This window comes from Aquila chrysaetos, chromosome 3, assembly GCF_900496995.4.
Source record: "Aquila chrysaetos chrysaetos chromosome 3, bAquChr1.4, whole genome shotgun sequence".
Lineage (NCBI taxonomy): Eukaryota > Metazoa > Chordata > Aves > Accipitriformes > Accipitridae > Aquila > Aquila chrysaetos.
Genome location: NC_044006.1, coordinates 40,145,294 through 40,162,894, shown reverse-complemented (window position 1 = coordinate 40,162,894; position 17,601 = coordinate 40,145,294). Strand labels below are relative to the sequence as shown.

Here is a 17,601-nt window from a genome sequence, read left to right as displayed (position 1 = left end):
GCAGCAGCGAGACGGGGTGCAGGGATGCACAGTCACACTCCCGGTCTGTGCGCGCCGGTGCTGCCGCACAGAGCTGGGTCCAGCAGGCAGGGAGAGGCAGCAGGCATGGGAAAGGAGGCACTGTTTTTTTTCCCTTCCTGGCATCTTAAACTAGGTAATTATATTTAAAAACTGTGGTGTTAAACCCAAAATGAAATAAGTGAAAGTAAGGACATAGCAGAACTAAGGTAGCATAATTTATTGACATGAGCTGCTAATACACGCAGTATATATGTATAACTACATATATTTAATTATATATTAAGTGCAAGCTGGATTTTTAGTATACATTTAATACAGTGCATGGTGTAAGGTCATAATGGTTTTGTATTTGTCTAGAGTTGCATACTAATCATTAGAAAACTCTCCCACAAGCATTTGCTGCTACAAAAGGCCAAGGAACTGAAATACCCCAATTAACTTTTGAACCAGTCTTGGCACAATGTGCCAGAAACTCAGACAATGAGGGAAGATAATTCACAGCAGACCAGGCACCATCCAGCTGAAGAATCCCCAATTAATGATAAAGCAGGTATGTCAGAAATAAGGAGGAAGGATTTCTTTTGCAGCCTTTTAAATCATATATAGTTAACACCTTCCCAGATGTCTTTCTCATGCTTTATCATCTGAGGGGAGCAAGACAGTAATGGTAGTAAGAAATTCGTTTCATGTCCTTTTGGTTTTTTTCCTTATATCTTAGATTGCTTTCTTTCTGTTAAGATGCTGAATTGTTTGTGCTGTATTGATAAAGTCCATTTAAAATCCATGCTTTGTGTATGTTTTCTGACCAGACTGATACACCCCTTCCTGAACACGTGCAGCACAGTACAATTTTACCTACGTGATCACATCTCCTGTTTATGTTTCCTACCCTCCGTGCACTTAGCTTTGCAACTTCAACGTCCTTTGGAGGTAGCAGCTTTTAAAAATGACGCAACTTAAAACTGAATGTGCAAGACCACCGAGGTTACCAAATTTCTCAAAGACTCCAGCCTTCTGTGGAGTAGAGATGAAGTCCTTGGAGAAGGTGAAGAGTTCAGATGAAGTGTCTCCAAGCCCAGGATGGTAACGCCTGGCAGACGCTGCCAGAGGTTCAGCCGGAGGGTTGGCCAGCAGGACGTGCTGCTGGGAGCGTGGCTGTCCTCGGGAGCCTCCCGCTGGGGTACGCGTTGCTGCGTGGTATGACGCTGCTGGAAACTGCTGCTTGCGAAAGCACAGGAAATTAAAAGGCAGCTGTGCTAGTGCCCAGATTTCCAGAGCTTATGACAAGTTCCCCAGTGGTTCCTTGACCTTTTATTAAGACCTCTGTTTAAAAAAAAAAAGCAACAAGATGAAAAATTTTGAACTATTGAACTGGGCTACAAATGCTGGTGGCTTGGCTTCATAGCAACATAAATAGCCCGGGTAAGTGATAGCTACAAAGAGTACACTAATTTTGTTGGTTTGGTTTTTTTTACTTGGTGATTTCCAGTACCACTTTGGACATGCAGAGTTCAAGTCTTCTATACAGATGGTAAAAGTTGTATGCATTTCTTGATTGCTTTAATGCATTATCATTATAACATCCACCTTTAACCTTTACAGATGTACCAGTGTAAGTGCAGCTGTTGCAGTGCTGTCACTGGTACAGATAGCTCACGCATTTCAAACAGTCGTGTACAGCATTTATCATGAAGCAGAAAAGAGTGGCTTGTATGAAAATAACACCTTGATTTGAGGCTTTTAGTCCTGAATTCTGCACATCCTTTGTTTCATTTTCTTCTTTTATAGACTCTTTTCACTTAACATTTAATATGCTTCCCATGTGAAATTTGCTCTTTAATTTTTGCTAATAAATAAGTATATAATTACCCTGACTCCTGTCAGAGATAATGCAGTTGAACAAACTTTCTGAAAAAAACAAAAATACATGTACATTACTCAGCATGAATGAGCATCCATAAACACCCTACTCCAAGGTCTGATTTACAGCGATACAAAAGTGAGAACGTACACTGGGGGGTACCCCAGACATGATGGCGGAAACAGTGAGCGGGAGAGAGGCGGGGAGAGGAAAGGGTATAACGGGTAATTGAATGATGATAGTTGGGTAGACAATGGGATGAAAATGAAAAGACCTTCCAGTGTAGAAACCAGAGTGAAGGCAACGTGTACGTGGTCACGCTGTGGTTTCAAGCAGGTAACCAATGCTGTCTCAGCCCCTTCGAGGACACACAGAGCCCAGCCAGCTCAACAGAGGTGAAAAATATGGAAATACGTTCCTTCTTTATCTTCTCTCCTTGTCTGATTTTCTCCTGGGAGAGAGCTTCTTGGCTATTTCACAATTTGTTTGTCCAGTTTGGCCTTTGTGGTCTGCAGTTTCAGGCCTCCTTGTGACTGCTTGCATTTCCGTGCATGCACACAGACACACACAGCCAAACGTCTTAGCCTGAAGGTGAAGTTAACCAGCTTTTTTGGCTGCTTTGCTGATCTTGAAAGCACTCTGCTCCTTTGACCCATGAAGGTGTATCTTTAACCTTAATGTCGCTGAAGTCATCACTCATGTGGATACAACACTTGTAAAGTTCACATTGTAATAAAAGAGGAAGTCTCTATAAACACTGCATCCAAGATATGCTTTGTGTTTATGCTGAGAAGATTTAAAGACAAAAACCCTGAAGAGCTTACATGTAGGTTTAACAGTGCTAAGTCGAGGTAATTGTTACTCAATATTCCTGGTTAGTGAAATTCAGTTTCCAGTAGCTTAACATTGCATTTGTGATGGAGAGCAGGTTGCCATCCACAGCCACATGAAAGTCTTGCTGGCAAACACTGTTTGACATTTCTCTATTAAGACAGGATGCAGTGGTCCTATTTTTTCCCAATCTGACTTAATTTAAAAAAAAAGAAAAACATCTCAAAATGGCCATCAGCAGCATGATGTCTCCTTGTTTGTTTTCACACAGAGGTGGGTGGGTTTTTTTTTTTTGTCCCAGTCCTTCTTGGATAGATGATAGTGTAGCACCTAGCACCCCGCTACATGTGGGATGCTACCCACCTCCTCTCCCCTCATGTGAAGTATCGACACTGTGTAGAGTCAATGTAGCAGTAAGAAGTGCATCGCAATTTTCCGTAAGACCTAGAGTAAAAGAGAATATCTCAGTTTCAAAGTATGCTATAGTTCACATTGTAAGGTTTCTGGATGTAATTCTCTGTAGGAGTGAAGGACATCAGAAAATGCCATGTGCAGCAACATATAGGAACCAAAATGGGAGGGTAACTTCCATCAGTGCTCCACTGTGCTCCCCCTTGTCAGCAAAATAAAAGTGCAGGAAAAACTATGAGTGGAGACTTAATTCCCAGTAATGTCAATTAAAAAAAAAAAAAATCCCCATTGGCAGTGGGACTTGAGTGTTACGTGGGGGTGGGTGCAGGAGGCCTTGGTGCTCATCCATGGGAACTGTGTAACGAAATATCTGAGGCTCTGAGCTAAGTGTTTTTCCAGTTACTTCCAATAGCTCCAGCAGGCGTGACTGTGCCTGTCCTTTAACTTACTTATCATGTACTTGAAATCATGAGAGTGACACATGCCCACCTTTGAAATAAAGTAAATGGAAGGGTCCTTGCAAAATAAAGAAAACCAGTGATTTTCTACTTTCTACTGACTTCAACTGAGCTGCAGTGACTGTACCTACCAAAGACCTGATCAGAGATGTTAATAAAATAAGCATTTTGATGAGGTTTTATTGCTAGCATATGTCTAAGTGAATAACCCATCCATCAGATAATCCACAAACTGTGGATTAAGCAGCCATTAAGCAAGTCCTTAAAACTATGTCCTTGGGTAACCTACATTCTCAGAAAACCAACATAAAATCTGAAGTGAAGGTGTGTGAAATATGAGGAGGGATTTGGGGGCTGGGAAGAGTAGAAAATGGGAAAATCAGTTGCAGCAGAGCTCTTGGAGGAAAGGGTGCTTTGGGATGAAACGCCTTTGGGAGTGCCATGCTTACATACTTATCTCATTTTACTCATGATTCACAGCTTTTTCTTTACACAAAAATAAAGGATGTCAGTTGCTCTTCACAACTTGATTATACATGGAAAGTGAAATTAATAAAGACTTCTCAAGCTTTGGTGGTGCTATTTTTGGCACCAAACTTCACACTCTTAGAAGGGAATAGTTTTCACAGTAGAAAACAGCTCCACATTGCCTGAAGATGAGATCTTTGTAAAATGTTTCATGTTGTCAGGTTTGCTGGTCTCGATTTTAGTAATCTCTTACACCAGGAGTGCTGCAACAATTGCACTGGAAGGATTAGCACAGTGCTTGACTTACAAAGACATCCTGTGGTTTCTTACTCAGGTCAATTAGCACATTATTCTTCCATGAATGATGAGGGCTCTGCACATAATTTCATTTGCAAATTAAATGTTTCCTGTTAGCCAGTAACAATACCTGACAGTTAAATAGAGGTACTGCTGTTGGAGGCAAAATGCTGACCAGAGGAAGCTGCTTAAACAAAGGCAGAGAAGGCAAGTCAACAATAAGCAGATGTTTTAAATGAAGGACACTGTTAAGCAGATGCATGGCTTTGCATCTGCTGTAGAGTGAATTTCCTGGTCTTTGGAAAGGCTGATAGATGACCGGTTGATTCAGAAACAAAGATACCCCTAGAGTACCCATTAATGGTAAGGGCAACAGGAGGTGAGTTGGGGGTTGTGGTTTAGGTTTTTTTTTTTCCTTCGGTGTGATCATTTCCTTCTTATGGTCTTTCCTACTCTTGGTATGTTATGGGTGAACACTAATGCAATGATAATGTCACCAAATGAGGAAATCTTTGCAAGCAATGGGCAAACATATGTCTATATGACCTTCATTCATTTTGTAGGGTAAGAGGCATATGCTTGTTACCGAGACATGAGATTTAGCCTTTAAAGTCAATGATATGCAGAAATAATCTGATAGACTCTTTCTCCCCCACTACCTGCAGTGATCCCAGTGGAACAAGGTTTAAGTGGGTAATACTTTTCTGGTTTAAAGCTGGCAAAGAGAAAAAAGAAAAAAAAAAAAAAACCAACAAAAAAAAACTCTGAATCAAAGTGAAGACAGCTCATACATACCCAGGGAGGTATGTTTTACATGTCAAATACCCAAAATCCTTCCCATCGCAATCTTCAACTCCCTCATGTCTGTAGCCATCTCCACAGTAAGCACGGCGGCATCCTAGCGAAAAATACAGAAAGAAATACCTTCAGGGCACTTCATACGTAAAAGAGGCAGGTGAGGTAAGTGGGACTAGATTTTTAAGGGTAAAGTATAAACCAAGTCATTTTGGGGAGGACATCCTGTAAGGACTGTCTTAGGAGAAGCAATATTCTTCACTGCAAAGAATACACTTTTTTTAGCCTAATTTCAGTGACCAAGGGAAAGAATGGATAACTACTAAAAATAATTACTACAGAAACACTAATTACAACAGCATTTATTCTAGTAATGATTATTGCCATAGATAATTACCATCAAAACAAATTAAAGGAAGCATAAAATACAGTTACCATAAATTATATGGGGAGGTCACAATTTCAAAAAAACACTCCGAGGTTATTGAGTGGTTTGAAAATCCCAACCTAGACCTTTACCCAATTTTGCACAGTATCTGTGTGTGTTTACTGCAAGTAAGTTCCCATATATGAACAAAATTATGCAGACCTATTGCCTGTCTATCAAAAAAAAAAAAAAGTATGTAATGATTGCCAAAAAGGTGTTTTTCCCACTGCTGACTCCTACTGACTTAAGTGTGAGTGGGCCTTGTGACATTTTTTCATGGTGAACTGGCATGTAGGCTGCAGTAATTTGTCGGTTGTTTGCTATTTTAGAAACTGGACTTCACTTTTGATGTCTTCAACTTTCTAAGTATGACTTCAAAACTTGAACAAATTCATTTAGCTAAAATCCCTTTGACATCATCTCCGAGACACTATTAAGCAACGGATTAAAAGGACACACAAGAATAAGGTGTTTATAAGAGTTAAAGTAGGCTATTTACAAATAGAAATGATTAATTAATTGCATCAAGGATATGTTTGTTAGAAATTGATGCTTCTAAGAGCAATGAGCCTATTTTACAATTAAATTCACTTAACATTTGGTAAACCTTTTCCTTTTGATTCAGTCACAAGAGCAGAATGATGACACTGTGCTCATTTCCAAGGAACTAAATGATAACTCTCTGGGTCACATCAGTGTCAGAAGTCTATCTATTGCAACGCCTCAATCGACCCGGAGCTTTGCCCAGTGCATAGCACAAAGTAACACAATGTGCCTCCAGACACACAATGTACAATTTTGCAGGCACTAGATGTGCCTCCAGACATACAATGTACAATTTTGCAGGCACTAGAACTAAGGAGCACTATTTTCCTGCACGCTTGTTCCCCACTGTTCATTGCAAATTCTAATTGAATCATTTTCTCATGCTTGGAGCCTGGAGAGCTCATGCTCTCTCACTGGATTACTCTGTGGTCAGTCATGCTTCGAGGGGCATTTATAGGTCTCCCTGTACCTATTGCAACTGAATTGCCTTTGAAATCTCCTTCCTGTTGTCACTGAGAAGTTGGCTGGGATTCCTAAGTTAGAAGGGGAAGGGTGATGATGGACAGGTGGATGGACAAACGCACATAGAGCGTTGCTGTATACACCTCATTTTCAAAGTCAGGCTAAAAAAAGGAGAGCTATATAAATGAAAAAGAAAAATTGCATCTTTCAGTGTTGGCTGATATTTGTTCTGAAGTGTGAAGAAGCATCCCTTTGCTAAAACCAACAGAATACCAAACCTGCTGTGTGTCAGCTGTAGATGGTGTAGAGTGCTGCAGTCTGAGGAAGGAATCAAGCGGTAAAAGTGACTGAAAGGTAGAAGTGAAGGTTGCCACAGTTGTTTGTATGCTTATGGGCTCTTTGCTATCAACAACCAGCAAAATGAAAGGAAGCTTGACTAGATAGGAATCAAATGTTGTATAAACCTAATAGCGTAGGTAGCGAGCTGACACCCTCCCTATGCAAGTGAATAACAAAATCCAAAGTGGTTTTACTGGACCCAGGATATAGCTCACTATTAGAAACAGACAGCTCCTGTGTCTATCTATCCTAAGGGGTTTTGTGGTGCACTGCAAAGGTATGCTACATCTTCTGGCCAGAAAGTCAGCAGCCTCCGGGGAGGTTGTGTATGTACACAAGCTGCTGGATTTGGCCTCTGAAATGCAGTGGTTTGGCTCTGATTGCAGACGCCTCTGCTCAGTGAGGTACATGGTCCTCAATACGGACGCATGAGAAGTGCTTGGCATCACCTCTGTCTTGTGCTGGTGTGTGGCATCCACACGCAGGAAGAACCTCAGTTTTCGCACTATGGCCATTGTGCTTCCCTCTCCCCGTGCCTGCACTCAATCCAGAAACCACGCAAGCTTCCCTGAGTAAAACACTTGTGTGATTTACACACTAGTGTACCCTGTGGAAACAACTAATGCACCTTTCCTGGTAGAAAGAGGCTGCTTTTGATGCGCTGGAACTTACTTATACAGTCATCAGTCACAACCGCATTGCCATCGTCACACTCTTCCCCATCCTGTACGATCCCATCTCCACAGGTACCGCCATCCTTGAAGTGGTAATCCACAGAATAGAAAGGGGTGAGCTGGCCAAACAAACACACAGCTGTTACTGAACTGGACCACAAGCAGCCTGACTAGCAAACCGAGGTGAAGGGCTGTGGGAGGCAGATCCCGCAACTGGATTTTCATATTTTGGTGGTTCACAGGGTTTATACAGAAGCTGATTCAAAGTCCAGTGGACACAAGAAGGATCCTGCTGCTGATTTCAGCAAGACTTAGCTTAGCTCCTTGAAGCAATAAGGAAATACACGGTTTTGGTTTGCAGGGTTTGTGTTTTTCCACAACTTTGTACCCTGGTGAGTTTTGCCTTATTTTGTATTAAATAAAAAATGCTTTTTACTATCATAATTCCCTGAACTCGGCCCCAGTTTGTTCACCAGTGGAGCCTGGTTCACAGGGCGGTTAGCAAAACCTGCAGCACTGATGAGTTAACACCTCATTAATTGAGACTCCTGTGCACAAAAATCACAGAATTATGTACAGTTGTGGCAGTGCTCAAAAATAAGCTTTTTCTCCATTTGCTTCATTGATTCTGTATGACACCTTAAGTACAGAAGTATGTTCTCTATTTAAAAACGAAACATACACTCACAAGTTTTCTGAGACCATAGTCACATTTTCACCTGGATTGGGAGCCATCCAAAGGTATCCTTGAAATACAAAGATCTCTGATCTCTTCTAAAAGCTAGGGCATTTTCGGTGTTTAACCGGTCCAACTCTTCTTGATTATTCACCACAAAAATCTGGGGCACAGAAAAAGAGGTGATTGGTAACCCTCTCAAGAAGTATTTAGGATTGTCACAGAATCTAGTTTTGCTGACTGACATACGTATCTGCAAATAGGTAAATAATTACCCAGAAAAATGGTTTGGTTGTTTTCAGAAACAGAATGGTATGAGAACTTACACCCATGGACTGCCAGACCATAAGAGGCTCCTTTGTGACTGGTAAGAAGAGACACAAGTTGCCGAAGGAGAATGGTCTTTCCTGAGCACCTAGCTAGGGCTCCAATGGCGCCTGTTTCAAAATGCACATCCACAGGTAATGGTCGTGCAAGTACTCGTGCACAATCATTGCTGAGAAAAACTGTCAGATGCTCCACTGGTTAGATGCTGGAACAATTCCAAAATCCATATGGGCGTAAGTGCTTTTTGTGGGTTTGGCTACAATTTTTTAGGCATGCTTGTGACTACAAAATATATAATGCATTGCTCAATGCAACCTTCACTTATCTTTTACTACTTTGTACCTTGTTTAGATTTAATTGTCATTGAAATGCATGTTTCTTTATATGCATACATTTTAGTCTAAAGCCAAGTCTTCAATTAAACAGAAAAGAACTAGTTAAAAATGGAAAAATTAGGATGAGCTGCTCTCTTACCAATTTTTTTAATGTCTCAGTCACTGAAATTGGCTGTAAGGGGCATTAGGAAATAATCTCTTCCTTTGGCAGCTTAATCAAATTAATTTTAGCAAGATTTGAACCATTTTTAAATTAAGAAAAAGCAAATGGAGTGCTTCTGAGCAAAATGGATTTAGGGCTGAGCCTGATTCCCACCAGCATAAACAGAATTGGCTCTTTTTAAAACAAATTACCCTGAAATTTTTACATAGCAGAATATTCCCATAGCCCTCTACAAAGGCCAATTTCATTAAAGAAGCATTGAATAAAAATGCCTTCAGCTTGAATGAAAGAAAGCAAAGAAATAGAAAGCCAGTAAAGAACTGATTCTGTAATTGTGTTCAGGAGCTCAAGTCCAAGCCCCAGAGCTCTAATTTCTCTTGAAATCAATAGCAGATCTGTGCTTTCTGAAACTCTCTGTTACGGATACTGGCCTTTGAAATTGCAAAAGATTTAAGAACCAGAATGAACCGTAGCCAGTGACAGAAAACCAGTGCTTTGTTTCCTAGCCTTTCCCCAACCCTGGCAGTGCTGGCACCGGAGGAGTTGACGGGGGAGTGGGTGATTGCACTGGGGACGTGCTGCGGTCGGGTGCTGCTTTGGCAAACCAGGCGACACTGGGACTCGGGGCACAGAGCACCGTCTCTGGGTCTTTTCCATGAGCAGCTATAGGAACCATGACAATAATTTTCAAGTGGTACAAGGCAGGCTTCAAAGCTGCTACATGGGGATCTGAACAGAATAAATAATAACAATGTTTAAGCTCCCGCTCTTGGCATTCAGGGAGTAAAACAAATGGGGCAGGCAAACAGGGAGTGCTGCTCTGCAAGTGCTCCACTTTCAGAGCTGAGGCTTGCTGCTTTGCCACCCTGCATTTCTGAGAATGAAACAGCACTTAATCATCATCAAATGAGGGTGCATGGCGGTAGTGTAGGGTACTTATATTTTAGGTAGTTACAGTCTTATTACCATCTTTTAAGATCTAATATGAAACTGTTCCTGATGGAGAAGGAGGGCGATGAGACCTGCACAGAATATTGTGAGCCCTATACCTTTTCCTACGAGTTCTCCGTGCCGTGAAGTACATGATAGTTTTTATGCAATAGCATGCAGCGTGATGTGATGTGCCTTTAGTTCATGCAGTTACTTCACTCACGATTACATTTTAAAAACAATGAGGCTTTTTTGTAATGCAACACAGACAGGGATGAGCGAGGAGCTGACAAGACTTGCAGCAGACTCATGCAAAAGACTGAGTTCAATGACCCAGTTTAATAGACAGTGTTTTATTTCCCTTTCACACTCCGTAATAGCTTTCTGACAACGTGACAGATGGGAAAGTTAACAAAGCTAATTGCTGCTTATTGTCATTCAGAGATGACCAGACACTGCGCAATATCCACTTGCATGAGTGGAGTGGCTGGACTATGCTGGTACACAGCAGCAAGCTAGCATTTTCATTGCTGATTAAGTTCTACAATGGACAGAATAATAAGGCAGGGCCCAGCAGAGGGAAAAGTACAGAAATGGTATTTACAAAGCCCAAAGAAATCAGAGATGAAAAATTGCTTGGTCACTTTCCACCAATGACTTCTCCTTTAAAGTACTTTGTCCAATTTGCTCATAAAAATGCTTTCAGGAAGGCTAGAGATTGAAATTAGCTATATAAAGTGTATGTCTACAGACAGGAGCTCAGAAATCTGACTCCCATGATTTGTGGAGACTCCTTTTTTGTTCAAGTTAGAGGGTCTGTGCTTTGGGAGAAAGTTCTATCACATATGCAAAATGCTTGACCCCAATATTCAATTCTGAAATCACTGTCTTTGCAGAAGAAGATATAAAAAATAAGCAAGAAAGAGATGCTTACTTCACTGACCAATCTGAAATATATTTCAATTTACTGAAAGAAAAAGAACAGATTATATATGTACAGTAGGAGATGGAAAAGAGCATCCTCAGGCTTGAAAAAAGGTTTCTAAACATGTGCTACATTACTGATGGTTTGAAATAGCTGCATTTCAGCACCCTGAAATGCACCCCTGAGTGGGGTTAAACCACGACACAATCACACAACCCTCAGACTAGTTATGAGACCAAACTCTTTTGCACCGACTGGATCTCAGAGGTTTTGGATACTAGAACTCACACATTGCCCACATACAGACATCTTCCCTGTTAAATCCAAAATATTAGTGAGTACACCACCTCTTACAATAAAAGTACTTAAGAACCACTCATAACCTCTCCCAGAAAATCTGCTTACCGCGGGGACTTTTGGATAACTGTGTCCAAACACAGATTCCTCATATGGTGCGTTATTCACATGTTGTGGGGATCTGCAGAGACATCTCCCTGGAGGCCCTGGAAGTCCTCTTTCCCCTTTTGGTCCTATTGCAAATTGCCCTAGGAAGCAAAATACCAGGTTGCATTGTTATGAAGTTAATACACAAAACACAAATGCAGCCTGAGGGGAAAAAATACAGGTCAGGTGGATATATGTATTTACCTAAGTTTTCAGATATGCACATGTCCTACCAAATCCACTGGGAACTGAGGGAAGGGATTGCTGGAACCACCAATTCCAGCACTTCAGGAGAAAGACCCGAGTTTGTACTATGGTCATATTATTTCAGATCACTTTTTAAATTTTTCTACCAACTTTACAGAGAAAGAGAGAGACGATTTGCTTAGAATAAATGTCAGCCTGTTTGAAGTGATAGAAGTTCAGGACACAATGAACACGCAGATCACTCTACAGCACCTGTGCACCAAGTTTACTAGAGTCAGTCTCTATACATCCACAATGCATTGGACTTGTGTGTTTGTGCAACTACTTGAGCAATGCTGTTTCAGAGGTTTCTGTACAGGAACCCCAACTAGAAATACAGGAGTGCTACAAATAAAAATTAAAAAAAAATACTGCTTTTTGACTTTCAGACTTTGGCAAGGATGTGCTACTCTGCAGAATTAGACTATGAGCCAACATGTTCATACTGCAAACAGTGACATCATTACAGAAAGGTCTTTTAGGATCAGAATTTATATTCTAGAGGAAACAGATTAACAAACCTGACACATAGACTTTCTGCGGATTAATAAAGCCTTTAAAAAGTCATCTCAAGATCCTGGCTGCCTTCCCATCGGCATGGTGAAAATTCTGCCCTCTGAAAACTTCCTGCTAATTTACTTGAGGCAAAGATGTTTCATAATGGGACACATGAGATATGTGAAGATTTTGAAGCAGCCCCCAGCTTCAGAGATGATGTACCATTTCCACACCACCACAAAAGAGACTTCCTACCCACTGATGTAAGCAAGGGAAGAAAAAGGGAAAGCAAAATGGAAGAGGACATTGAACAGGTCAGCTGCAATACAAGCAGCTGTTGTTCATTTGAAGCAACAGTAGTTTCCACCTTGTTTTGCTTTTTTTTTTCAGATACTTTAGTACATATCTGGGTTGAGAAAACCCTACCTGAGGGTTCACTGTCACTGAACGCTGTGGGTCGTGTATTGTCCTTCATGTCTATGCTTGGTCTCACAAGCTGCCCAGAGTTCATGTGCATGCATAGCTTTGAAGCTGTACAATTATAAGGTACGAGATTTTTCTCATGATTTCTACAACATGCACAATTGCAACAAGCATAGACCTCCAGCACTTAATTAAAGAGTCTTTCTCCACTGCCCTTTTGTCCCTCTGACTCCTATCCCTTCCCTTCTCTTCCTTTCTTTCCTTAATGCCGTTGTGACTTGAGTCTCCTCTCTTTCTTTTACAGAGCTGCACAGGGTGAGTATGTCCTGGCTGATTAAAAATTGCAATCTCTCACTGTAAGCCAGGATATCTGGAGAAGCAGCAGACCTTTGATGATGGAGATCAACTAGTGCCTCCAAGGCTGCCAGATGGCTTTTCATCATCCCCATCTACCAAAGTCCCACAGGAACCACATAGGCCTTGGTTTGGTTTTATTTGAAACATCAGAAGCCATAATTTAGACTTTAAAGTAAGGTATAGAGTCCTTATAATGGACAAGGATCGCATGACCTGCCTTCAGGAGAAATCCTCTCCTTGCTGTCAGTGGAGAAGCAAATGAAGCCCTGCAGTACTTTTTGTAAAGGGGCCTATGTAGGTGTATGTGATGAATGAGGAGGGGCTGGGGAGCAGGGACACTGTTTAGGAGATCACCTGATCTCCTGCTTACCTGATCCTGAAGGTCCAGGGGGGCCTGGCTGGCCAGAAGGACCAGGCCTTCCAGGTGGACCCATGATACCCGCAGGTCCAATGTCTCCCTTTAGTCCCTAGGAGAGAGGAGACACCCATTTATCTGCTAAACTATTAATAGCACACAACTTCTTCCAGCCAGCACCGGCTTCCCTTTCAAGAATGCCAAGACATTTGCCAATAAAAGCATGCAGCATGAGCTTCATAGTCACCACCCCAGGGAAGAGGTTCTGTCCTCTTCCACGTGGAGACAGAAAAGCATGTCCAGGCAGGACTTCTGCTCCTAAACGTGAACAGTCCCAGAGACCTGTTCTGTGTGGAGTCAAGATTCACCCTACTCTGACCTCAATCATTTGATAGCCTTTCTTTAAGGATGCCTTTTTACCCCTGGTAGCTCTCTAGGAGTCAGTGCAGCTCAGAAAGAAAGGGCTGGTGGAGCTGAAATAGCGGACCTTGGAAATCCTTAGTTACTGTACTAATACACACTGGGGAAAAAAAGAGAAAATTCACCAAGGAGTTGGCAAGGGCTGCCACAGTGACATTTCCCAGTCTCAGGGTGCAGTCTTTCAGAAGCACACCAATGACTTTGAGGCCCACACTGTTTCCAGAAGTACTTTAGGTGCCTGGACTCCTGTATGTTCTTGACTCTCACCGTGGGTATAGCTATGTTAACAAATCATCGCAAGGTAAGCAAGGGCTTGGCTTTACGAAGTGCAAGCTAGTGTGTGGCAACATCATGCTGACAAATGGTGTCCCTCGGGTACCTTATCACTCCGTCAAAATGCTGTAAAATTACCTATGGGAGATCAGCTTACACACAGTTACCATATAATACCTAATATTCTGTAAAATCAGCCCTAATTTGCCTCATGGGAGCTTGTTTGTGCAGCCATACCCTTAGGCATTTGGAAGTTTCACCCTAGAACTGTTCAGCACCTTCCTATTTTTGCTCCTGAATTTAATACTGTGACACTTATTAAAAATAACTATATTTATCTTCCTGCTCATATACTCTCCAAGGCTTGGATTTCTCAGCTTTATATTTCAGAAGTGTATTATGTAGCTTGAAGTTTAAATATCTGATCTGATTTTTATGCAGCAGCATACATTATTTAGCATAACAAAAATGATGTGTACTATTTAAGCTTTCTTTTAATGACAAAGGAGATGATTAATTCCTTGAAGATGGTGTAATTCCAGGTTAATGTGCATTCAGGGGCACATGATGAGTGGTTGCATGTCTGATTTCAGAGTAATGGAGCATATATAGTAATATATGCTAAAATAATTTGTTGTTATATAATGTTGTTGTATCCCATGGATACGTTTGAATGTCACTTGCACCATTTCAACAGAAGAAGGTTGGTTTTGCCATGCTCCATAAAGAACTAATTGAATATTTGCTTTGTTTAATCCTATTAGGTAAGCTCTGTGCCATCAAAATATTCCAGGATTTATGTGAATGTCAGTGATGCTGATCCCTAATTACTTCTTACATTATGCAACACAGAACTAGCAGACCAGGATTTTGTAGCCCCAAAGAAGTCTGTGGGAAATCTCTTTCCCCCACACAACAGCAATCTGGCAGAGGCAAGCCAGCGCCAGTTGGACATGTACTGCCTGAAAACTAGCTGTCTTCCGTGTCTCCTGCTTTGGTGGAATGATTGCTTAATGCTCTCTTGTTTGACACAGATAGATTAAATAATAATGGCAGAGATTTATATTCAATATTTTTGCCTTGTTTCTTTTCACATGCACCCATGGCATTCAGAGAAGATTTTTCCATGGACAATATTTATATTCCTCTCCTTTCTTTCAAAGTAACATTATCTAAAGCCCTAAGTCATTCCTTCTTATCAAGACTGAAACCCTAAATTTGCTCCTTAGGGTCAATTCCCAAGTTACAAAGCTTTGGGTGTTATATCTCAGTTAGAGGTCGGTGAGGCTGTGACTCGTGACTCCCAACTCCTTGCCACCTTTTAGGAAGAGCCTGCCCCAGAAGCAGGGGAGAGCTGAAGATGTCAGTGAGATAATCAAGACGTATCTCAAAATGGAAGTGGAAGTGACACCTTCCTAATTTAGCTGTTTTATCTAGGGATGTCAGCTGGATCAAGAGACAGGAAACAGCCCCATGTTGATGGAAACTATCCTCTCAGCTGAACAAACAGCCAGACAACTACAGCACTTAAAGGCAGCAGCCAGACCCACAGAGCCTTAAAATGCCACTCTCAAGTTTTTTCAAAGGATTAGAAAAGAAGGAAGTAGCTAGTTCACCAATTACAGAGAGGGAAACCCGGTTTTCTTGCAGAAGATCAATGCTGAAAATGCTTTCAGGGTTTGTGTACTGAGCCTTGGGCCTGGAAATCCTAATTTAGGGCCAGACTATAGTCCTTTTAGTCACACTGATTGTTGCCTTAAACTATGACATGGCTTATGTCACCACTTTGATTAAGACACTGTGTAATGTGGTGAAACATCTACGGTCAAGTAAGGAGTGCACTGTGTTCAAGCTGATCTGCAGGCACTGTCTTCTCTTTGCCTTATGCTATGTAAAGATATTCTGTGCATATTACTTTCACAGCACAGATGAGCACAGTTTACAAAACAAAAAAAAAGCAAAGAGCACACATCAGCTTTTAAAACCTGATAAATCAAGGACAATAAAATATTTCTTGTGGGTCATCTAGAAGACTTACATTACACATACCTTCCTTTACCTGGTGACATATTATTCCCCCGCTAACAGCCAACTTTCAGTTTTTCCCCACACTAGCTATTTTTTCACTTCAGATACTAGCTGATGGCATCAGAGCAACAGTGAAGCAGGCATGTGCCTCTGTTTGCAATGCTGAGTATGACAAGACTGCAAATAAAATACTTTTGGCTAAGCCCAATAACTACCGCATCTACAAGCTCCTGTATCTGAGCAGATGTACATTAACACCAGCATCGGTGTAGCGAGAACAGGTTCCCTTCCCTGCTAGTCAGCGGAAAGAAACAGGCTCTGCAGGTGGCAATTCAAAGCACCAAGAACTGGTCTCCTTTGTATCCCCAGTATCACTGCTTAAAAAAAATACAAAAGGAAAGGTGCACTCAAAGAGGCCCATTAAGTGACTTGAACAGGTAACTATACCAATATTGCTACCTCCTCCTTAGAAAATGCTGTAGTGGAGGAGTCAGTATCAAATTTACACACAATTCCTGGTCTTTACAATTAATCTAAAAGTCTGAAAAAATAGTTCCACCAGCATAATTATTTTGAGCTCCAAATAAGGACCATTTGTTAACCATCCCATTCCTGAACAGCTTCCATACAAGATTACCACCCCTTAAGCTCACTATGTGTTTTCCTGACCTTTCTCAGCGTGGAAGAATCTGTCCCTGGTATGCAGTACTATGGCAAGAACTGCCTTATAAATATCCAGTCTAACAAATCAATCTTGGTTTAGTGTTAACAGAGGAAACGGGAGAAACAGAGAGGGTGTTTTAGTGCTTTGGTTCTTTGCACTGTGTGTCGGACATCTCCAAGGCCTTGTGGCTCTGCAAGCTGATCTGTGTTGACCAACACCTGGGCCTGGGCAAAGCCTGACTCAAACAAATTGGATGGTGTGGACGGAAAGCATCCCCCAGGCAGGCGCGGCAGCAAGGGCCAAGCCTGAATGGGCACTGGATGCACACTTAGTGCATGTGCTAGAAACCAGGAGTGTATGACAGTGTAATACAGGACTGAGGTTTGGATGTATAGACCAGTGGTTTTCATTGCCACAGACCACATACCAGTTTAATCCATTACAGCATACCATTCTTAGTGTACAGGCAGCTACTGCCAGTGCACACAAGCAGTGTTTTTGCTAGCAGTAGTGTAGCTCTTTGCGCTGGTGAGCCAGGGAGAAAATTCATGGACAGGCAATGGGACCTCCCTTGCAAGATGCTGACGCTGCCTCTCTGCCTGGAGCCGAGGTGAGGAGGAACTAGTTTATGTAGCATCCACAGCAATCCCTCCCTCATTCAGAGCCCCGGAAAGCCAGCATTTCCCTACAAACCTTTCTTCGCTCATCCCAGGAACCTGTTTTTGTGAGGGGCAGAGGATGGCACCTGGCTAGGCTGAAATGTGTTGCATTTTGGATATATCCCATTTGCCATTGCAGCCTGCCTGTAAATCGAGCAGCCCTGCTCCCTAAGTCAGCTTCAGGGCTGGGATCTACGAAGTGTAGGGCACCACAGCATTACATCCCATGCTGTCTGAGACCTGGACCTCATGCCAACTCTCTAGCCATCAGGTGGGGTTGGGACTGTA

At 41.9% G+C, this 17,601-nt stretch overlaps 1 protein-coding gene across 4 annotated transcripts in view; it reads right to left on the bottom strand.

Annotated features, from left to right (window-relative positions):
• Window positions 1-223: 223 nt before the first annotated feature.
• COLQ (collagen like tail subunit of asymmetric acetylcholinesterase) overlaps window positions 224-17,601 on the bottom strand; it is a 44,669-nt gene continuing 27,291 nt past the window's right edge. For 3 of the 4 annotated variants that reach the window (XM_030010229.2, XM_030010230.2, XM_030010231.2), the window contains 6 exons: window positions 13,285-13,381; window positions 11,352-11,491; window positions 8,310-8,429; window positions 7,589-7,709; window positions 5,143-5,245; window positions 224-3,157 (listed from right to left, as the gene is read on the bottom strand). In XM_030010229.2, coding sequence (XP_029866089.1) covers window positions 3,088-3,157; window positions 5,143-5,245; window positions 7,589-7,709; window positions 8,310-8,429; window positions 11,352-11,491; window positions 13,285-13,381 — 651 coding nt within the window. In that variant the 3' untranslated portion in view covers window positions 224-3,087. The remainder of the gene's footprint in view (window positions 3,158-5,142; window positions 5,246-7,588; window positions 7,710-8,309; window positions 8,430-11,351; window positions 11,492-13,284; window positions 13,382-17,601) is intronic. The other variant, XM_030010232.2, reaches the window with a different exon arrangement.